This window comes from Diadema antillarum, unplaced genomic scaffold, assembly GCF_040938485.1.
Source record: "Diadema antillarum isolate AM-2024a unplaced genomic scaffold, OU_Dant_1.0 seq00000158_RagTag, whole genome shotgun sequence".
Taxonomy (NCBI): Eukaryota; Metazoa; Echinodermata; class Echinoidea; order Diadematoida; family Diadematidae; genus Diadema; species Diadema antillarum.
This window is the reverse complement of record NW_027271230.1, coordinates 501,811-525,469: the sequence shown is the minus strand read 5'-3', so window position 1 is coordinate 525,469 and position 23,659 is coordinate 501,811. Positions and strand designations below refer to the sequence as shown.

Here is a 23,659-nt window from a genome sequence, read left to right as displayed (position 1 = left end):
AAAACAACGGTGTTTGCGTTGCTAACATCTGTATTTTGTCTTAAGGGGGCTTGAGCGTAGGTGTACCTTTGGACAATTTCCATGGAGTTGTCTTTTAATGTTCACCCTCTTGACGATATGGATATTGTAGAGCAATGTCTCTTCTATTAACTACTGTTCGACCTCAATTATCCGGCAATGTCGGGACCGGCGCTCATCCGGATAAGCGAATTGGCCGTATATGGGAAGCACAATGTCAATGTATATAGCTGCAGTCCAAGCTGCCGTCCCAGTGCACTGGCAGCTAGGCAGGTAGCGTACCCTGCAACGGTGGTGATGACCGCTTACTTTTACGGTGATAATGTGGTGTGAATTTATGTTAGTTCTGTCGGGAATATTGTAGGTAAATCATTTGAGTTTTGTAGAAATTTTAATTGAGTTTGAAGTCGCTTTTTTTCCTCAATTTTTGGATGAAAAAAAAAGTCCTTTACTACATGAACGCGTTCGGATAATAGAGATTTCTGGATAAAAGGAGGCTGGATAATCGAGGTCCAACTGTACATTGTATTTTTGAAAACAAAAGTGCCCTTGATGTATGTGCGGCACGATCGAAGTTTGAAAACATGTGCGTTTGTAACATATATACGCGTTAATGATATTCAATGTTTTCTATATTGCCATGAGGGTGGTGTACTTTGGGGCACATCCCACAGGATTGGCATTTAATGTGCATCCTCCCACTAAATAGATATTTTGAAGCAATGCTTCTCCTGTCATTGTATCCCCCGAACAGTCGGAGGATACTATGGATTTGGCCTCGTCGCGTCCGCCGCTCCTGCCGCCGCCACAGAGATTTCCTTGTGAGCGCTCTGCCAGCTGCAGTTCTTCTTCGATCATCTTCAAATTTGGCATGAAGGTGTATTATGGTAAGACAAAGACGTCTATTGTTTTTGGTGGTGGCGCCCTCGCTTGTTCCGCCTTTATACATGAAAAGGTGAATTCAATAGGGTCTGCTTGTGAGCGCTCTACTGGCTGCAGTTCTTCTTCAAATTTGGCATGAAGGTGTATTATGACAAGACAAAGACACGTATTGTTTTTGGTGATGGCGCCCTTGCTTATTCCGTCTTTATACATGAAAAGGTAAATTCAATAGGGTCTGCTTGTGAGCGCTCTACTGGCTGCTTTTCTTCTCTGATCATCTTCAAATTTGGCATGAAGGTGTATTATGGTTAGACAAAGACGCTTATTGTTAGCTCACCTGAGCCAAAGGCTCAAGTGAGCTATTGCGATCGCCCTTCGTCCGGCGTCCGTCGTCCGTCGTCCGTCGTCCGTCGTCCATCGTCCGTCGTCCGTCGTGCGTCGTGCGTAAACTTTTTACATTTTCATCTTCTTCTTGAAAACCCCAAGACCGATTTTCATCAAACTTGGCAGGTAGCATCCCTAGGGGGTTAGGAACTCAATTTGTTAAAATGGGCACCATGCCCCACCCAGGGGGCCCCCAGGGGGGCCCAAACCCCCCAAAATTAAGGAATCTGTAAAAATCTTCTTCTCTAGAACCAGAAGTGATAGATAGTTTCAAGTTTGTTCATGGCAGAATCAGGGGTGCCCCCCTTGGGACCCAGGGGAGGGGGGTGGGGAAGGGTTCTAATGGGGCCTAAATTGTACATTTTCATCTTCTTGAGAACTCCATGACCCATTTTCACCAAACTTGGCAGGTAGCATCCCTAGGGGGTTAGGAACTCCATTTGTTAAAATGGGCACCATGACCAACCCAGGGGGCCCCCAGGGGGCCCAAACCCCCCCAAAATTAAGGAATCCGCAAAAATCTTCTTCTCTAGAACCAGAAGTGATAGAGCTAAGTTAATACTATGAGTTATTACATTGATGACTGTAGTTTCAAGTTTGTTCATGGCAGAATCAGGGGTTCCCCCCTTTGGACCCGGGGGGGGGGGGGGGGGGGGGGGTGGGGGTGAGGAGGGGTCCTAATGGGGCCTAAATTGTACATTTTTATCTTCTTCTTGAGAACCCCATGACCCATTTTCACCAAACTTGGCAGGTAGCATCCCTAGGGGGTTAGGATCTCAATTTGTTAAAATGGGCACCATGCCCCGCCCAGGGGGCCCCCAGGGGGCCCAAACCCCCCAAATGAAGGAATCTTTAAAAATCTTCTCTAGAATCAGAAGTTATAGAGCTGAGATAATACTATGAGTGAGTACAGTAATGACTGTAGTTTCAAGTTTGTTCATAGGAGATCCAGGGGTGCCCCTCTTGGGGGTGGGGGGGGGGGTGGTTGGAAGGGTCCAAATGGAGGCCTGAATTGTACATTTTCATCTTCTTCCTGAAAACCTCATGATGGATTTTTGTCAAACTTGGCAGGTAGCATCCCTAGGTGGTCAGGATCTCAATTTATCAAACTGGGCACCATGCCCCACCCAGAGGGCCCCAGGGGGCCCCAATTCCCCCAAATTAAGGAATCTTGAAAAAATTGGGCCCTTATCGTACATTTTCATCTTCCACTTGAGAATGCCTCGTCAAATTTTGGTAGAGCTGTGAATAATTTAGATTAGTGACTGCGTGAAAGGTGAACTTGCGATACTCAGGTGAGCGCTAGACCCGCGGGTCTCTTGTTTTTGGTGATGGCACCCTCGCTTGTTCCGTCTTTATACATGAAAAGGTAAATTCAATAGGGTCTGCTTGTGAGCGCTCTACTGGCTGCAGTTTTTCTTCGATCATCTTCAAATTTGGCATGAAGGTGCATTATGGTAAGATGAAGACGCCTGTAGTTTTTGGTGATGGCTCCCTCGCTTGTTCCGCCTTTATACATGATAAGGTGAATTCAATAGGGTCTGCTTGTGAGCGCTCTACTGGCTGCAATTCTTCTTCGATCATCTTCAAATTTGGCATGAAGGTGTATTATGATAAGACAAAGACACGTATTGTTTTTGGTGATGGCGCCCTCGCTTGTTCCGTCTTTATACATGAAAAGGTAAATTCAATAGGGTCTGCTTGTGAGCGCTCTACTGGCTGTGTTTCTTCTCCGATCATCTTCAAATTTGGCATGAAGGTGTATTATGGTTAGACAAAGACGCTTATTGTTTTTGGTGATGGCGCCCTTGCTTGTTCCGTCTTTATACATGAAAAGGTAAATTCAATAGGGTCTGCTTGTGAGCGCTCTACTGGCTGCAGTTTTTCTTCGATCATCTTCAAATTTGGCGTGAAGGTGCATTATGGTAAGATGAAGACGCCTATTGTTTTTGGTGATGGCGCCCTTTCTTGTTCCGTCTTTATACATGAAAAGGTAAATTTTAAAGGGTCTGCTACTGTGTGTGACGCTGGCCTTGTTTCTTGACCAACTATTTTCAAATTTGGTATATAAATATATCATAGTCGAATCTATACATCTATACCTATTGATAATGCTGCCCTCACTGTTCCACCTTTTACAGGGTCAAAGGTCACCATGTCAAAATTTGCAAAAGTGCTTATTTATGCAATAACTTGATTGTTACTCAACAGATTTTATTCGGACTTGCTAGGGAGGAATATGGGTGATCATTCTACATGAAGAACACAACAGTTTGTGGTGACGGCGCCTTCAGTGTTCCGACTTTGGATGCCATTGAACATTTCTTGTGTGTGCTCTATCAGCCACATTTCTTATAAGATTTTCTTCAAGTTTGGCAAAAAGGTGCATTACAGTGAAATGAAGATGCCCATTTTGTTTTTGGTGGTGGCGCCCTCGCTTGTTCCATCTTTATACATGAAAAGGTAAATTTTACAGGGTCTGCTTGTGTGTGCGACGCTGTCTTGTTTCTTGACTGATTTTTTCCAAATTAGGTATGTAAATGTATCATAGTCAAATCTATACACCTACACCCAGTGCCGTATATTAAGAGAGTCTGGCCAACTGCTAATTTGGACGCCATGTCGTTACCGCGCGTATTACGCGTCACAGGATTAGCGTGTACGCTCAGACGTAGCAAAATAACCAAGCCAAATAAGGGGCAGTTAACAATGGGCATTGCGTATGAGCGCACTTCAGTAACGACATGGCGCCTGTAGATCACGGGACCAGCTTTTGACCAATCAGAGGCTTCAAAACACGTAAGCCAAAAACCGAGTTGGCCAGACTCTCTTAATATACGGCACTGCCTACACCTATTTGGATTTTATCGTAAATTGCAACAGTTGCCATATCATACAAAATTCTGGCCTAAAAAGTAATCCAGATGGAGTATGAGAGACGGGTTCAGGGGATACATGTGCTCGATTGCGAGTTCTCTAGTTTCCACGACATTCATTGATATAAAAGTATTTAGCTTTATTGCTGGAACTACTTCTGAAACAATGCATGAAAGAACGTCGTATTTGCGTTCATAGTATCCGTGTGTTGTAATTATGGGGCTTGAGCGGCGGTGTAATTTTCGACACTTCCCAAGGAATTGCTTTTGAATGTTCACCCTTTTGACAATATAGTTAATGTAGAGCATTTTTTCTTTTTGTAATTATATTGCATTTCTTACAAACAAATTGAAACATATTTGTGCTATATGCTAGTGCATGTTTCCTATATTGCCCTGGGGGTTGGATGATTTTGAACACATCCCACTCGGTTGCCTGTGAATGTGCACCCCTTTGACTATATGATGATTGTAAAGCAGTGTCTTTACCATTTAAAAATCATGAAATGTAAAGTGTTTTTATTTACCACTCGGCAAAACGACTTTACATGCATGTACTAGTAAGTTTGCTTTGGCATATAATGCATGTGTTGTTAATCTGTTTTGGGATCACGACGGTCAGGGTAGGGGTGATCTTGGCACTTCCCAAGGGCTTGACAAAATAGATGTTGTAAAGCAACGTCTCCTATATCACCTTCATTGCATTTTACGAAAATAAAAGTGAATGTGCTACACAGGCGGAAGAGCTTTTCAGAGGCATGTAACCATGGAACATTTTCCGCGGTTGTATACTGCATGTTTTTCATTGCCTTTAGGATGCATGGGGTTACTTTGAGCACCTCCCACAAGGTGGTCTCTGCAAGTGAACCCTTTGGACTGCATAGATATTGTAGATCAATGTTGTTATTTTATCTCTACCCCGGCAATTTTTATAGAAAAAAAAAGTGTCTTGATATGGTAGGAATCCAATTCAATACAATTCAATTCAATTTTTATTTCATTTTTCGACAAGAACAGATAAACATCACTTTCTTTGTAACAGAAAATGAGGTGCGTAAAACTATGTCGAATGAAAAGAATGTACAATGATTATAGCACCATATGATAATTATACATAATCATAAAACTCAAGTGATAGTCATAAAACTCAAGGAACGACCTTCTTTTTTGAGACATGCACTTTTGGAACGACTGTAATTGCGTTGGTATTTGCGTTACAAAGGGTCATGTATAGAGGCAATTAATGTGGGCACTTCCCATATAGTAGGCTCCCTTCGAATGATAACCACTTTAAGTATGTCAGTGTAAGTCAAAATTGCAGAGCAATATATCGTCTGTTGACTCCACTGAATTTCATTAAATAAAAGTTTCTTTGCTAGAGGACCAGAAGGACTGTAAAGGCCCATAGAACATAATAATGTATTTGTGTTGGTACATGATTATTGCATGTCTTAGACTGCCTTTGGGTGGGGTAATTTTGGGCACCCTCCACGTGGTTGTCTTCATATGTGAACCATTTTCACCATATAGATATTGTAGAACAATAATTCTTCTATAACTTCCACTGAATTTTAATGGAAATGAAACGAAAAGGATGTTATGCACAGAGGTTTTTGCGTTTCAAACAGCTGTATTCACGTGTGTATGGTTATACCCCCGCCAAACGATGTTTGAAGGGGGTATATAGGAATCAGCGGACGGTCGGGCGGTTGGTCGGGCGATCGGGCGGTCGGGCGGTGCAAATCTTGCGTCGCGAACTACTTTCTCAGTTTTCAACCGATTCCCGTAAAACTTGGCACAGATGTGTGCCTTGGGTTGTAGATGTGCAAGACGTATTTTTTGACCGTACCCAAAAGTACGTTGCCATGGTAACGGCATATTATGGGCAAAAATGGGTACAAATCTTGCGTCGCGAACTCCTCCCACAGTTTTTGATCAATTTTTATGAAATTAGGTACAGATGTTCATCTGAATATGTTAATGTGCAAGACACATATTTCCGCAGTGGCAAAAAGTGCGTTGCCATGGTAACGGCATGTTATTGGTAAAATATAGGGCAAAATGCTTCATGGCAAAACTGCTTCATCAGTGTTCTTCCAATTCTCATGGAATTCATATTGAATGTTTGTCTTAGGATATAGGTCAGCATGACACATTTCTTGACAGTGACAAAAAGTATGTTGCCATGGTAACAGCTCACATATTATGAGCCAAAATGATGGAAAATTTTGTGTTGCAAACTACTTCCTCAGTTTTTGCCCAATTTCCATGAAATTTGGTACAGATGTGTGCCTTTGGTTGTAGATGTGCAAGACGCATTTTTCGACAGTACCCGAAAGTACGTTGCCATGGTAACGGCATATTAATGGCAGAAGATCAAGGAAAGATCTTGCGGATTTAACTACTTCCTCAGTTTTTTTGACCAAAGCTTATGAAATGTTGTTTTGACCAAAGCTTATGAAATGTTGTTTGGCGGGGGTATAACCAGTCGCTGTAGCGACATTTCTAGTTATGTTTTGTACCGGGCTGTGAGGGTATAGGGATAAATTTGGGTACCTCCCTGCGAGTCGCTTTGACTGTGCACCACTTTTTAAAGATATACACATTGTAGAAAAATGTCTCCGCTGGAAATACAAGAGTCGTTGCGAGAGGGCCAAACGACTTTGAAATAAAATCTTGTACGCTTAGAACAACGGAAATCGCATTGGTTGATGCATGTTTTGTAAATGGTAGTGGGGATGATATGATTGACTGGGGTAACCCGCAGGGTTTCCTTTGACTGTGCCATCTTCAATATCTCAAAACCCTCAAGGATGCAAGAGCTGAATCAACAAGATTCGAACAAACCACCCTCCAAATAGATTTCATTCATTACAAAATTAGACAAATTATAGATGTTGACACTTGTTTAATTTCGTACTTTGATTCTACATAATTATGAATAAGCTATCATTATCTGTCTGATAACAAACTCTAATTTTATGATATTATTCATGCTAGTTTACTAATGCTGTAAAGTTTGTTTTTGGTGAAGATAAACTGAAATATCATATTTGAACACTCTTCATATGCTCATACAGTATCAGGCACTTTGATGAATTAGAATATTCCGTTGGCTCGGTACCCTTTGCATATTATGCAAATGAGGCCCAGATTATGTACGTGGAAATGTTTTGTTTGCATCGCACTAACGCACATTGCAAACATAGGTTTCAACACTTTCGGTGTTCCAATCTGAAACCTAGAAGCATAGTTTTCATGGAAGCACTGTATTTTTATAATTATGGGAGCTAATTTGCATACTATGCAAATGGGGCCCAGATTATGTACATGGAAATGTTTGCATCGCACTAACTGACATTGTAAACATAGGTTTCAACACTTTCGGTGTTCCAATCTCAAACCTAGAAGCATTGTTTTCATGGAAACACTGTATTTTTATCATTATGGAAGCTAATTTGCATATTATGCAAATGAGGTTCAGACTATGTACATGGTGAAATGTTTGCATCGCACTAACTGACATTGTAGACATAGGTTTCAACACTGTCGGTGTTCCAATTTGAAACCTAGAAGCCTAGTTTTCATGGAAACACTGTATTTTCATCATAATGGGAGCTAATTTGCATATTATGGAAATTTAGTCACTTTGCCCCACTGGATTTCTTGGGACTTTTAGTATGGTGTTTAGGAGCCCATAACAAGTAGCACTGCAGTGGAATTCCTACTGTTGCAATTAGTGGTGGGTGAAACCCTATTTTGACTGGACTTATGTGATCTATGACAAAATGTGTGTCCAGTTTCTGTTCACAGTGCTTCTTTCAGAAGTACAGTATTTGTTGTAGTAGTCCATCGAGTATAATGAGCTTGCTTTGGTATCGACAGAAGTCCATGCAAGACCCGTTTCACCAACATTGATTTCAGTGAGATCAGTGCCACTAAAGGGCTTTTTACACTTGTGTTTCCACTTTCTCTGACCCAGGACTATCGTTAGTCCCGTACCAATTTTTTCAGCTTTTTACACTCGCCAATTAGTCCCGTACTATCTCTTGTCCGGGGCTAAGGAGAAAACTGACCTTTTTACACTCGTATTTCTTAGACTTTCCAAACCACATGAATATTCATAATTACGCTGTGTACTGTACACGTACACGCATGCACCGGCAGCACTTGATTACCTCGTTTCTGATTGGTCAGTGAGGGTCGGACTTCGTCTCCGTCGCTTAGCAGGATTATTTTTTCGTTCTGTTTACACTCACTTGCTTGGCACCGCAATTGCGGTGCTAGCAATTGCGGTGCTAACCCCTGCTATTTTGCAGGGCCAGATAGTACTACTATCGGTGGGGCTAGCCCACTTTGGCAAAAACGAGTGTAAACAGAAAGTTAAGGATAGTCCCGTACCAACGGTGGGGCTAAGGCAGCCCCACCGTTGGTCCTAAGCAAAAATTTACAAGTGTAAAAAGCCCTTTAGTGTTATCAGTTTCACTTAGCAAGTCCTCGTGACTGAAACATACCAATCAGAAAAGTGAGATAGCGAGACTGAAACCAATGACAAAGTTTGGTGAAACACCCTACAGGACTGCAAGAAAGGAACAGCCATGAACTAACCATTTTTATTGGGAGTGGGGGTGGAGGTGGAAGAGGGTCTCATTTTATGAGAAATTGACTTAATCTATGTTCTATGCCTAATTGCCTTGAACGAAATGTCAGCTTGTCTTATGATTGTGCCAAATGCAAAACAAAAAACAACAAAAAATCCAGCTACTGAGATGGAATATACATAATACACCACTAATAATGAAAATTGTGATTTCTAGACAGCTGTGTTATAATGGCTACAGGCAAGTTTGAGTGTAACCATGGTAGCTATGGTCTCTCACAGGTTAGGTCTCAACTCCAGTCAATTAAATTTACATACTTATATAAATTTAAAATGGTGTTTATCGTTGAGAAGATGTTGCATTTTTTGTTTGAGAAAAACATTGTTTTCAGCGTAAAGTTGCCATAGAAATGACCTATTTTGGGCTGAGATTTTTTGAAAAAGAGGTCACAAATGGGCCCAACTTTGCTTGAAGAAAGGCAGGAAATAAGATATACATACACTAGCAACTTATCTCATGATTAATGTCAGTTGTATAATGAACACTTGAGATATCCTAAAATTCCCATTCATTTTTCTGGTTTGGGGGGTGGCCATGTTGATGACGTCATTTGGGCATGTTCCAAAGCAGAACTTCTGGGTAAATTTTACTGGTAAGTTTGTTAAGACATATACTTTCAAAAAAATTACAAAATTTGTTTGTTATACGATAGTTGCCAGTTGACCCCCAAATTCAGCCTCAATCCGCTGGCCTATGAGTGAGGTATTTCCTCTAGGCAAAGGATTATGCTCATATATAGTACATACATTACGTGCTGTACTATTGGTGGACTGGAGTTAATGGATAAAGCATCCCAGTCAGTTGTGCTAACAGTCAAATTGCTTTATTAATATTACCGGTAAATGTTTAGTACTGTGCTGTCAGTAAGATTAGCATCATCATTTTGATGATTTTGTGGATTCCAAGCGGATCCCACCTGGCATAAGTATTCCTAATATACAACATTTTGTGTTTCGCGTCTGTCATTTCAAATGAAATTTGTACATTTAAAAACCAGATTCAGTTATTCAACGCTCTAGTAGAATATGAAAGCTGTAAATAATATCTTGTAAGTGAACATAATTATTTTGCTTGTCTATTGAGTTTGATATTACATTATGTATTTCATGTTCTGTTTACGTAGTGGATAAATCAGAGCCACAATGCAGGTGTCAACTATGCCAACAGAAATGCTTCAAAGGTAAGAATTTCTTTCATGTTTCCATGATGTCTTTAACCTAAACTTACATTCATACTTATGATATTAAGTTTTCTGGTGGCCCTGTTTATAATTTGATAGCATTAATAAATAATTTTTACCCATATCAAATGGAAAGATACCACCTGTTGTGTCCTCTTTGATTACATTTTGTCATGATGAGAAATGCTACGTGATGAATGAAGATAAAATAGTTTGAGGAAATGCTCATAATGTATTATGCAGTTGATTACAATTCAAAATTTCCATTTAAAATAGAAATTTGCTGGGTTCTTTATGCTTATTCAAGTAAGATGATGCAGTGTGCTTGTAGTTTGAACATTTAATGTGTGTAGATAAAAATTCATTATGCTAATATAAGCAGTCATATTTATGTGGTAAAGATTTTATCCCCATGATGAAAGATGAAGTGAAATTGAATATGGAAGTATCAACAAGATGAATTATAGGAAATAGTGAAACTATGTGGGTTGGATTATATCCTTTTGTATGGTTCAGTTTATCAATTACAACAAATAAGAGATACAGTGTATATCTTCACACCCACCCAAGTCTTTTAAATCCTAGATGTAGGAATAATGTTGAAAATTATCCATGAAGCCCTATAAAGAAACAAATAATCATGGTAGCAACTCATATTGTATGTCTGCATGGTGTATGGCTTAATTTGTGGTTCTTTTAAAGCATTTGTTATTTGAAAGAAAGGATATTTTAGAATTAGACAGTAACATTGTCTGTTGATGACAAGACTGTTTCCAATTGTCATTAAAATGCATGATACATTTGAGAGTTTGAACTTTGCATTCTTTCCTGTGTAAGACCCATAAAATACAGTCATTTTGTTTTTGTTCGTATTTTTAGTTTTCCATTTTTCATTTTCTGTTAACAGGAAACTCCTATGTCCAGCTTTATCCTAGGGTATTGTGGAGCTGTTGGCAGTGCCTGCTCTATTGCAGTAAGTAGACGTAAAAAAATTGCTTTCTTTAGGTTAAACATGAAACAATGCATTTTGCCTTATAATTCATGAGTATTGCTTCTATATTCAGTCCATATTGCATTTTTGGCTTGTTTGGTATGTTGTTAATGTAAAAATGGATAAAATGAGCACTAAAAGTAAAAGCAAGACACAGCATAAGGCTTACCTTAGAACAATGTGTGAAGTATTCATATACAGTCAACCTCGCATACCTTGACATCTATAGTTAGCTGAATATCACTTACCTGGAAGGCAGAATTACATTTGTTATTTTCCCAATAAAATGCATTTCCTCTTCTGAAAACAACATGTTAGTTGAAATATCTTACTTGAAGTTTGGTTAGACCAGGCGTCCACTAGGGCGCGGACAAGACGCGGACAAGACCCGGAATGCAAATTTGGTGTTCCGCACTCCTTCGGCAACCTGTCCGCTCGTTCCTGAACATGTCCGCTCACTGTCCTAAACATGTCCGGGCGTTTCCGCACCTTCGGGAGAGAGAAAAATTTCCGCGTCCAAATTTTGATCGAGACCAAAATTTGGACGTGGAAATGAACTTCCTGACACCTTCGGCGACTTGTCCTGACGATGTCCTGAGGATGTCCCGCTTGTCCGGAACCTTTCCGCTCCTTCCGCACACGCTCCGGAAAGAATCCCGCGGTATGGGGAAGCTTCGCGAATGAAAGCGGAAGACACCAGGAATGTTTTAGGACAGCGCAGAGCCGATGCGGATCTATATATGCAAGTGTCCGGAACCGATGCGGACATTTTTTGATCCAGACACTAAAATGTCGACACTTTCCGCGAGCGTCATGCCAATGAAACTCAAAATGAGCAAGAAGGGAGGCGAGGCCCCCATGCAAATATCCCAATTAGGCACATCTTTCGTCTAGTGATGAAGAACAGGTAAATCTAAGGAATTTCCGGTCCCAGAAGGCAAAGAAGAAGGTAGTAGAGACTGTGCCAAAAGCAACCAGAAAGAAGTGAAATCAGCCCCTAACTTCCTAGTAAGTTTATGTTGATTTGATCTTTTCAGAAATTATTTTTCATTTGAGTGACTTTCCTGGTTCCTATTATTTATATGGTACATTTTCCTTTATGTTGTTTTCGTATTTTATTTGCAAACAAACGAGGTTGTCCCATGTGACAGCCCAGCTGAAAAATCACAAAAGTAGGTACACTCAGAAAAAAAAGCATGAATTTTTGGCTAAATGTTAATGTATTATATAAACATGAACACGTTGTTATTCATACGTAAATGCTTTCTAATGATACAACATATTAGAACAAAAGACAAATTCATCACACTAAAAAGCATGAATTCAATTGCAAAGATATACCTGTGGTCTCATTACAATGTAATATCTTTGAAGCCCAAAATAACAATGAAAGCTAAAGATAATGGAGGAAAATGAAGAATTTTCTGTCAATTTAAAATTCAAGTGAAATGAGAGAAAAAGCAATAAATTATGAACTCGAAAAAGTGTTTAATTTCTGTCTTTCTTTTGTTTTTTGGTTTTTTTTTTTGCTGAGTGTATATATTTAAGTACACATTAAGCATCACAAATCATTTCAGAAATATTCTTTACCTGAATGATTTTCGTAGTTGTTACTACCTAATAATTTTATCTTCTCTTTTTGTTTTAGTTGCAAATAAACTCGATTGTCCAATTTGACAGCCCAGCTGAACCCCCCCCCCCCCAAAAAAAGAAGTAAATTAAAGTAGGTTAAAAATATTTCCCCATTCTTACACTTCATTGACAATAGGCTAGTAAGCTCTAAGCATGAAAAAAAAAACTTCTCGGACTTGAATCATTGCAAAATGTTCGAAAGTGACCAAACTAAGAGAGAGTTAGAGATGCACAAGGGTAAAAATGAGAGAAAGAAAAACAAATTTAATGATTAGGATCATTTTGGCATGCTCTGCAGAAGTATCAGACAAAACATGTATGTACTTCACACAGTACGATGGATAAAGCACAGGTCTAAAAAAAAAAGGAATAAAGGTAGGGTATATATATATAAGTAACAAAACTGCAACAAAGTTCATGCTGTATTCACAAACGGTTTATTTCTTGTGAAGAAATAAACCGTTGGTGAATACAGCATGAACTTTGTTGCAGTTTTGTTACTTATCTCTTTATCTTGCCAACACGTGGACTACCTTATCAACATTTATATATATATATATATATATATATATATATATATATATATATGTATATATATACATATATATGTATATATACTTACATTTTTATGTATATTATATATATATGAATATATATATATATATATATATATATATATATATATATACATATGGTTCAAAAAGTTTGCGAATATCATCCATGTGACTGTAGGCAGAAAAAAGATTGTTCTCCCAGATGAAACAAATAATTAAAAAAAAATGAGTCGCCAGCCGACATGCAGACAATCCTATTCTTCGACTTTTGGTGGTCACATTTATAAAATAATATTGACCAATCATATCAACATAATATCAGCAGCTACTGCGGAAGCACAACAAGGAGTATCAATGACGGCTAGCAGTCAAATGAGGAAAAGTCAAAGTCGGCGCCAAGTTCATACCTTGCCATTTTCCTGGTATTGTCCGCAGTTTGTCCGCATGCCTAACTTGTGTTGTCCGGAAGGCATCCTGATTGTCCGCGTTCATTCCTGGTGTAATCCTAGATGTTTCCGCGCTGCCCGGCTACGATTAGCATATTCCGAGGTATTTCGCGCTCTTCCGGAGTGATTCCTAGGAATGTCCGCAGTCAGTCCGCGGACAGTCCGCGGACAGTCCTAGGAATGTCCCAGGACAAGATAATTCACAAAGTTATTCCGCGTCTGTCGCGGACAGGATGCCGAAATGACAAAATTTGCTTCCGCAACCCTTCCGGGGCTTGTCCGCGCCCAAGTGGACGTCCGCCCTTAGTGTGAAGGGAAATCCGCAGTTCCAACCTACATCTAACTTATTGTTTTTCCCTGCACAGTACTTAAAGCAAAGTTCCAGCTTTGCTGAACTAATTCCAGACAGAAAAAAAAATAGGATTGAACACATGTTGGTTGCAAAGACAGTGTCAGAAATCCTCTCACACCTGATCCTAAATGCTTCGAGATCAAAACACTCTAAATGTCCAATGCAATATAATGAATGTGAGAAAAATACCCCATGCCTACAGTACATAAGGCCTACATGTACACATTATGCACACTGCACTCTTAAGGCCTTTTAATGCCATGATAACATGATCTTGTCGGGGGCCAAGCAATGCATTGGAAAAGCGAATATTAACTCTCTTTGCTTTAAACCACTGTGTTCTAATTACCTCTGCCGTGGGAGAAGGTTATGTTTTCATTACTATTGGTTTTGCTGGAAAGGTTGTGAATGACACAAGAAACATATTAAATTTTGGTAGTGATCTGGAAATTTATATGGATTTTATGAAGGATTTTTTATATTTTGGCAGGTAGGATCAATGAACTTGGGAGTTCAAGCTGCGCAGTTTTTAGGTTTTCATATGCGCACTAAAGTGCGTGCTCTAGTTTCTGCTAGGGCGAGGCGTACTACGCAGCTTGAAGTTGATGACTGAACAAAAGGCTTCTATAGTGGGAAATCGGGCGATTTTCAGCATGCATCAGAGTGCTTCTCTCGTATGTGACTGTGATAGTCCTACCGTGTGCACTGGGTTTTTTGTGCCTGCATGTGCACCTGTGGAGGTGTTGATATTAATCACAATCAACCACCCTAACATTTATCTCCATATAGATATTGAATGGGATGGATTGTTAGGGGTGATGTTAATTAATCTGAAGGTTAGTTAATCCAAAAATTATATGGAGTTCATTAATTTGAACATTTGTAGCATTATTCCAGAGGTTCATTACTCTGAAGGTTCATTAATCCAAAAATGAAATAAGGTTTATTATTCTGAAGGTTCTTTAATCTGAAAATAAAACTTTGTTATTCAGAAGGTTTGTTTATCCAAGAATGAAATCAGATTCATTATTCCAAAGGTTCGTTGATGTGAAAATTGAATGGGGTTTGTTCCTCAAAAGATTTGTTATTCAGAAACACACAAATTTTGTGTAACTAGATGTTTGTTACCGGAAGTCCGAAAATGAAAAGGGCTCGCTAATCCAAACATCTGTGGTGTTATTCTAAAGGCCCAGTAATTTGAAACTATATGGCCCGAATTCACAAGGGTGGTACAAATGAAACCATGGTTTAAACCATGGACAAAAACCATGGAGCGCCAAGTGTCGCATGGAATATTTCGTTACGAAATCAGTAATTTCGTCGATGAAATGATTATTTTGTAATGAAATGACAACATTTTGTAACTAAATGAACATTTCGTCCACAAAATGATAATTTCATTAACGAAACGGTCATTTTGTCGACGAAATGACCAATTTCGTAACGAAATATTCTGTGCGACAATTGGTGCTCCATGGTTTAAACCATGGTTTCATTTGTACCACCTTCGTGAATTTGGGCCTATGAGGTTTGTTGCACTGAAGGTTCGTAAATCTGAAAATGAAAAAGGTTTGTTGATCAAAATTGAAAAAAAAAAAGGCCTGTACTGATGAACCTTATGAATTATGAACCTTATTTTGTTTTGAAATTAGCGAACTTTTGGAATGCAAGGTTGACTCTATACAGTGGGAGGTTTTATCATACTCATGTTAAAACACATATTGAAAGCATGGACCTAGTATGAATCTTACTTTGATAAGCTTTCCAGCCAGTGTTCTTCAATATTTGCAGGATTTTTGTCAGCCTACGTTCATGTTGTGTCATTTTAAAACCCTAATTTGCTGTCATAAATGGCTGTCTTAGAAGTTGATCTTGGTTAATTATATTGTACTTCAACACAGAGTGGATAAAGAGGGGAAAATAAACAAATTGTATATTGACATTTGTGCATTTACTTATGCATCATTCTCTTCTCCAATTTCTTCAAGATGATACTGTGCAAGGCTGTGAGAGAAAAGATGGCTTTACCGTACTTACATTTTTCTTCATTTCTGTGCGACAGAGATAGATCATATTAAATTTTGATGGTAAATTGTGTATTTAATTGTGTTTTCCATTCTTTCGGAAATGTTAGAAAGTTAACCATTTTTGCAGAAATGTGTAGCACATTTTGTGCGCTGCCCTTACTCTGTATTGCTTTCAAAATATCCTTCAAAGGTAGGTCTGAATGTCCTCATCAAGCGTGCAACCACCTTCAGCTCAGCAACCAGGATGATTATCCAGAGATTTGTGCCATTTCCTGCAGTAGGTATGTCTCTCACAAACTCTCTCTCTCTCTCCCTGATAAGTGTACCTCCTAGTTATTAAAATTTCAATCATCCTCCATTGTGGTTTCAATTTTTTTTAAATATTTATTTCTCATAGAAGAATTCTAGATACATGTATAGAGGACATTTTGATTTTCTTCATATTAACAGCAGGCCTTACAATGCTGTTTAAATGCACACAAGTATCATCAATTTAATACCTTTAACCTGCTGAGGACAAGTCCTGAGTATACTCCAGCAAGTGTCTATGGGAAATGCGTGTTGTAGCAAAATCAGGCCATCCTCAATGGGTTAAGAGTGCATAAGTTGTGTTATAATAATGCTACAGCATTCATTCTATCCTGGACCATTATACATGAACATATCTGATTGAGTTTATTTTATATTTTTATTAATTGAATACTCAGTGCACTTGGGTATACAAATCTCCAATTGTTTGCATAATATTATGTGTATCAGCTGCTAAACAGAGGCATGTGAGGAAGAGATGGGTGGATATGTGCTGAGTACAACAGGTTAGGTGAAGAGGCCAGGGGGTAAGATTTGTGGGGACCGAGGGGAAAGGTACAAATTGTGGTGGTCAGGGAATAGCTTAGCAAAGGAATAGGAGTTGTTGGGAGTTTTGCTGAAGGAAGAAAAAATCTATGAGAAGGTGGTACAGGAGATGGAGTGACAGAGCAATAGAGGTTACATAGTGTTAACCTTTGAGAAAGAAATGATGACCGAGATTTGTGGGTGTGGTCTGTAAATTGGAAGAACGAGCCTTTGAAGGGACACGGTTCTTTGACATGGGAAGTGGATTCCATTGAGGGGAGAAAGATGTGAAAACTGAAGGAAAAAGACACAAGAGTAAAAAGTTTTGAGGAGAGAGACAGCAGCTATAGTAAGCATCAATGCACCAGATTTGTGGAAATTGTGTAAGGAAGGGGTATGAAAGGCATGTGATGAAGTGCATGAGAAGAAGAAAGACAGGATAGATTGAGGAGAGGGAGGTGGTGGTGGAATGAGGAGGTGATGGATGCGATAGCATGGAAGAAAGAGGGGCAGAAAGCTTTATGCAATAATAGGACTGAGCAAACTGAGAGTAATGCAAAGAAGATGGTTGTGAAATCTATGAGGGAAGAAACAGAAGGTGTTGGGCAAGTTGGATGAGAACCTTGAAACAGAGTTTTTAGGTTTTATGAGTGATGGAAAGCTGAATTTTGGCAAGAAAGGGAAAAGAAGTGTGTAGAGAGAGCATATAGAGAGAAATATGGATGAGGAGAATGATGAGGTGAGGGGATGAAAGCATCTATGGTGAAGTGGCCAGTGGAAAGGGTTTAGTTGCGAAGGAGAAGTGGAGATAATAAGGGAAGTGAAAACAGGAAATGCAGCTAGTTCCTTAGAAATAATTGTGAAAATGCAAATTGTGAGTGGAGAGATAGGGGCTGCTATATATGAGGATGGAACTCTGTCAGGGTATGCTGGAGGGGAGAAGAATGCAAGGGCAAAGACATGAGATTTAGAGTTGGAGCAGAGCTGTCAGAGGAGTTTGACTGAAAGTTGGCAAACATAAAAAATCTATAGATCAAGAGTTCTGTGAACACATCCAATAGTTGTATTTACCTCTGGCAGTTTTGACGATGGGCTCTCATCTTTCTCAAACGATGGCTAATCGGCAAATGATGATTTGGCACCAATGACATCTCAAATCACATCATCAACTGGGAGGGGTCACGGTTAGTAGCAAGAGAGAGCCAGGACCTAAACAGACACATCAAAGAGGCCATCTGGATAAAGAGAACCCCCCACAACATGAATTGAGATGGGGAGGGGCATACCAACTGTCTGACGTTTATGATGGCGCTATCACTTGGATGTCACACCTATGTGATTGCTAATTGGCACCAAATTGTCAGTTCCTGATCAGCCATCGTTTGAGAAAGATGTCAGCCCGTGGTCAAAACTGTCACAGGTAAATACAAGTATTGGACGCGTTTAGAGAACTCTTTTTATGCCTCCGCCACAAAGTGGTGGCATTATGTTTTCGGGTTGTCCGTCCGTCCTTCTGTCCATCCGTAATGAATTTTGTGGACAGCGTAACTAAAAAACCTTTTGAGGTATCTTAATGAAACTTGGCATGTATGTATATTAGGGGGTGAAGTTGTGTCTATCAACTTTTGGGTGCACATGCTCAAGGTCAAAGGTCAAGGTCTAATGCTTACAATTTCACTATTTCCCCCATATCTCTGCAATGCCTGAAAATATTTCTTGAAACTTAGTGTATACATGTGTTACCCAATTAACATTCTTTGGTGAAAGTTTGGGGTCATGAGGTCAAAGAACAGAGGTCAAAAGGTCAGGTAAAATGTTAAAATTTCACTTTTTTCTCCGTTATCGGGGAAATTGTTCAAGGTATCTTCATGGAACAGATATATGCATGTACTGACTGGCAGTGATTATCTAGGGAATTTTGGGGTTCATGGGGTCAAAGGTCAGAGGTCAGAGGTCAAGGGCAACACTTCAAAATTTTACTGTTTCCCTCATATTTATGCAATGCCAGCAGGATTATTCTTTTTTTAAACTTGGTGTATGCATGTATAACCCAATATAGATTCTCTGGGAAGTTTTTTTTTTTTTTTTTTTTTTTTTAAGGTCAAAGGTCAAAAGGTCAAAGATCTAGTGAAAGTTCTGAACTTACTTCTTCCTCCATATCTTGGAAGTGGTTCAAGCTATCTTGAAACTTAGTACATATTTATGCATGTTCTGCCTGACAGTGAGTCTCTTATGAATTTTAGGGTCAAGGGCCACATGAAAATGGTTAACAATTTACTGTTCAATACAGAAATTGCACTTTTTTTTCCATATCTTGAAAATTACTCAATGCAAAAACTTATGAGAGGGTCAAAGTCAAGTTAGAGTCCTTAAATCCCTAAATACATGCTCTCCTATTCATCCAATTAAACCTAGGTCAAGGAAGGTACACATTCAACACATTTGTGACAAACATGTCATTTTAATATTTTGCAAATTTTGTGAAACTGTAATCACACATTGTCCACATGTACTTTAGACCTATTAGGAGCATCATGCATTATGTCGGAGGCATACCTGTCGCCATAGTGACATTTCTAGTTCTATATTCATCAACCATCCTTATGAACTTATTTCGCAATCAAAATTCTGTGTTGTCACCATGTGTGTTTGCAATAGTGGTTGCTGTGGTCACAGAGAGTGCAAGAGAGGGATTGTATGCCAATGATGAAGTTCTGATGTGTGAGATGATGGAGGGATTGAATGAGAAGTTTAGAAAGTGGAAGAGGGCTTTTGAGAGCAAGGAGAGCTCTGTAAATTGTTTTTTTACCCTTTGAGGTGCATGGGTTGTTGGACATTCAGTATAGTCAACAATTGTTCATACACTCCAGAAGTCAATAGATATTCATACTCTATGTGCATGGCTCAGATCAAGGGTACACTGCACAATGTACAAAATGTGCTTCTGAAAATTCTAAATTAAACTAATACAATGTGACCAGGACATGAAGTAACATTTTCACTTTTGCAGGCATATATTATAGTAGCTCCAGACAAGGTTTCAGGTTCATTGCTCCAAATTAAGGTATTTTACAGCATTTTTATGGTTTAAAAAATGCCCATTTTTCATGATTTTTTGTGTTACATGCAGTTCTATAGATTTTGTTGACACCTTGATTTTTACTTTTACATTTTGAAATATGAACTGATTTCAAACTTTCAATAAAAATTAAGTATCAAATTACAGAATTCTCATGCTGTTGATTTTTTACATTACTTCTGAATTTCCAACAGCCTTGAGGCAATTTGTATGTCACATACATAGCTTTTGGTGTCCACCAATTCTTTGAAGTTGTTAAGTGAAAAAACTTGTGGAAAACAGTACATATTCTTTATGATATTCCCATTCATATGTTAATGTATATCTTTACTTCAAATTGAATTCACTGCAACATTAAGTGTACTTTTCTATATTTTTACAGTTAATTGATATACTAATTTTTTTGGTGTCCAGGGTTATGTACATAACAATTGTATATTACTATATCAACATAATCATATTTCCTTACAAAATGCAAATACCAGGCAGCTAATGCTTAAGTGCAAACCACTTATAACCTAAATTATAAATTTTAAACCTATTGTGTCCTTCAAAATTGGTCTTGAAAGTGGACACCGAGATATTTACGTGACAGGTTATGTACGGAACACACCTTTCAATTCGCTATGAAAATTACACATTATGAAGTAGTTTCTGCATCTAAACAAGTTTTTACATCATAAAACCTACACATGAGTAAATTGGTGAGAAGCAGACTCCAATCTTAGCTAATTGACCCAATATGATGTAACGTACTGTACGAGCTGAAATTTTCGCGAATTGCTACTTGGAGAACATTTTCACATGTTGTTAATTTCGCGGTTGCGAGGCTCTAACTGAACTTAGTTATTCGCACGTTGTTATTTTTGCGGTTCAAAGGCGATTCGTGAAATTCACGAAAATAACACCACTGTGAAAATTTCAGCTCGTACAGTACATAACATGGACACCGGTGTCCTAGTTATGTACCTGTCACATGGTAAAATTTAGACTCTACAAGCATCTACAATTCGTTTAAAAGTGTTCATGTCATAAATGATAGATAGCACTCATGATATGATTGGGTGTATTTGGCAGAATTGAAGTACATTAAGAGATAAGACCATAACATAGTACACCGAGTTATGTACGCAACATTTGTTATGGACAACGTTTTTTGTTATTGATAGTTGGTTCAGAAGTTTTCATAGAAAATATCACCCTCTGTGCCAGCATTGCTGTATACTGCTTCACTGAACAGCATGATATTATAATGTTTGGATCAAATTAAGAAATGACAAGAAAGTTTGTATGGTAGAATGTTAACCCGTTGAGGACGGTTTGATTTTGCTACAACATGCATTTCCCATAGGCGCTTGCCTGAGTATACTCGGGACTCGTCCTCAACGGGTTAAGTGTTACGTACATAACTCTGAGTCCATATATATTTCAGGAAATACCTCCAATGTTCATTCGAAAAATCTTAATTTTTTAACTGGTTTTGTTTCTTTTTGGGGTAAGTTTCACCACACACTGAAGTATATTTGCAAAAGTGAATTTAAAAACAACATAAAAGCATAAAGAGGACACCAAGTTATGTACGTTACACTTTCTGACCACCAAACATGGCTCGCTGATTGCCAGAAATAACGTTTCATACTCTAGCACTTACAGTGAATATTTTGCAATGTTTGGAGATTACAAAAATAGTGTAACTGAAGTCTGTATGTTAGTTTCAAATTTTTAGTTCAAATGTAACATTTTTGGTCCCTTGATCTGAGCCATGCACCTATACTACCAACCGATTTACAACAAACCAACTTGCATCCAGTCCTGAGCAGCAACAACACACAGTCATATCTTGTTAATACAGTAGTGACTAGTCATGAAGGGCCAGTATTCTGCACTGCCTTCCATGTCGCAACATAGACACCCTGAACAGATTATCATGGATACTTAGCCAGACTAATGTGTACATGAGATCTGTTGTGATATGTTTGATAGTAACACATGTGCTTCACAGGTCACAGCTCATACGTTTAAAAAAAAAAGATATTGATAAAAAAATATAAAACTTTTGCCTTCCTCATCATGTTTTATATATCCCTTTACATGTTATATTTGGTCACTACCGTAAGGTTTCAATATGTAGTTATCTATTAAAAATACAATTTTAACAGAGAACAGAAAGGGGACCTTCTGTGATAACTTTGACATCTGATCTGATTTGAATTAAAATGTTTGAACAAGCATGCAACTCATTATTCATGTTTGATTTTATCATGGTATACTCAGTGATTAAGAATCAAATTGAATTAAATCATTCAGACACTGTGAAATTAACATTCAGTTTCTTGTGACAAAGTTCTGTGATAATGAATGTGATAGTAAATAATAAGGAGTACAATTTACGCATACTGTTGTTGTTTAAGTGTGAAAGTGTTTACAAGTGATGTATTACATTCATGTATTGTTAACACCTCTTGCCCTGAAATTAATATCATATCTATCTGGCTTCTATTTGTGCCTTAGCTACTGCTGGAGTGTGTAATGTGACATTGATGAGGTTCAGTGAGTTGCAAACAGGCATCGAGGTCCTGAATCACGAAAATGAGGTTGTTGGAACGTCAAAAGTAGCAGCAAAAAAGGTATGGTAGTGGGCAGAGAAGGCTTTTTGATATATATACAATGTATAAGATATCCAAGCATATCAACTGTCTCTATGAAGTACAACTGTCTCTATGAAGTAAGGACAATTCTTTTTGTCTCACCCGAATAGCGGAAGCAAGACATAGGCATCACTTTTCTATCATCGTCATCATCATCATCGTTTTTAACACTTTGATGTATTCTCTCTAATCAACAGCTTTGAGCTATGACTACCGAATTAACACCACAGGTACATCACCTAAAGATGCCAGTCAACTTTGAAAATTGATGAATTCATATGAGGTCAAAAATCAAATGGTCAATGAACTAAGCACTGCACAAAGTATCGTGGTGTACTTTCAAGAACTCTCCACAGCATTGAGCGATGACAACCAAATTCACACCACAGGTACATCACTTAAAGATGCCAGTCAAGTTTGAATATTGGTGAATTTGACAAGGTCAAAGGTCAAAATGTCAATGAATCTTTCCTGATGAGCACCATATATTGCTTGGTGTTTGCATTGTCTCTCCATTTGAAGGAAGATCTCGTAGCGTGGGGATACCATGGAGAGGGAAGGCTAGGCTGGATTGAGAATCCATGTAACAAATTGTGTACAGCTTTTATCACTATAGTATCCAAAGAATCTGGACTAGAGTTCACTGTCACCGATTAGCCTACACTTTAATGCAAATATACACTTACGGTACTAGTGCTATTTGTGGTTTTCGAGTGTACCCGGATGGGCAGCGAATAAATCCATCTACCCATAAATTCCTACGCTACCTGGTCTTTATCATCCATTTAGTGTACAGTATTGGAGCTTGATGAAAATCCCATTTTTGTCTCGCCCACCGGAGGTGAAGGCGAGACTAAGGGATCCAAATGGCGTCCGTCCGTCGTCCGTCCGTCGTCCGTCACAAATGTTAAAGTTTACCTGCAAGACTCTCTTATGATGCATAACTTGGCAACTGTTACAGCAATGGCAGCCACACTTGGGTGATAGAAGCACTAGGGGTATCTTCATGTTATGGTGTTGTCGGAGGTCATGTGATGATGTCAAAGGTCATTTGAGGTCATATATTAAAGAGTATGTGCAAGACTCTCTTTTCTA

At 38.7% G+C, this 23,659-nt stretch overlaps 1 protein-coding gene across 1 annotated transcript in view; it reads left to right on the top strand.

Moving 5' to 3' along the window:
• The window catches only part of LOC139727894 (sideroflexin-5-like), a 61,181-nt gene that overhangs the window by 23,747 nt on the left and 13,775 nt on the right, over positions 1 to 23,659 (top strand). The window contains exons 6-9 of the mRNA XM_071638867.1: positions 9,945 to 10,001; positions 10,909 to 10,974; positions 16,194 to 16,284; positions 22,428 to 22,543. Of these exons, the coding sequence (XP_071494968.1) occupies positions 9,945 to 10,001; positions 10,909 to 10,974; positions 16,194 to 16,284; positions 22,428 to 22,543 (330 nt within the window). The remainder of the gene's footprint in view (positions 1 to 9,944; positions 10,002 to 10,908; positions 10,975 to 16,193; positions 16,285 to 22,427; positions 22,544 to 23,659) is intronic.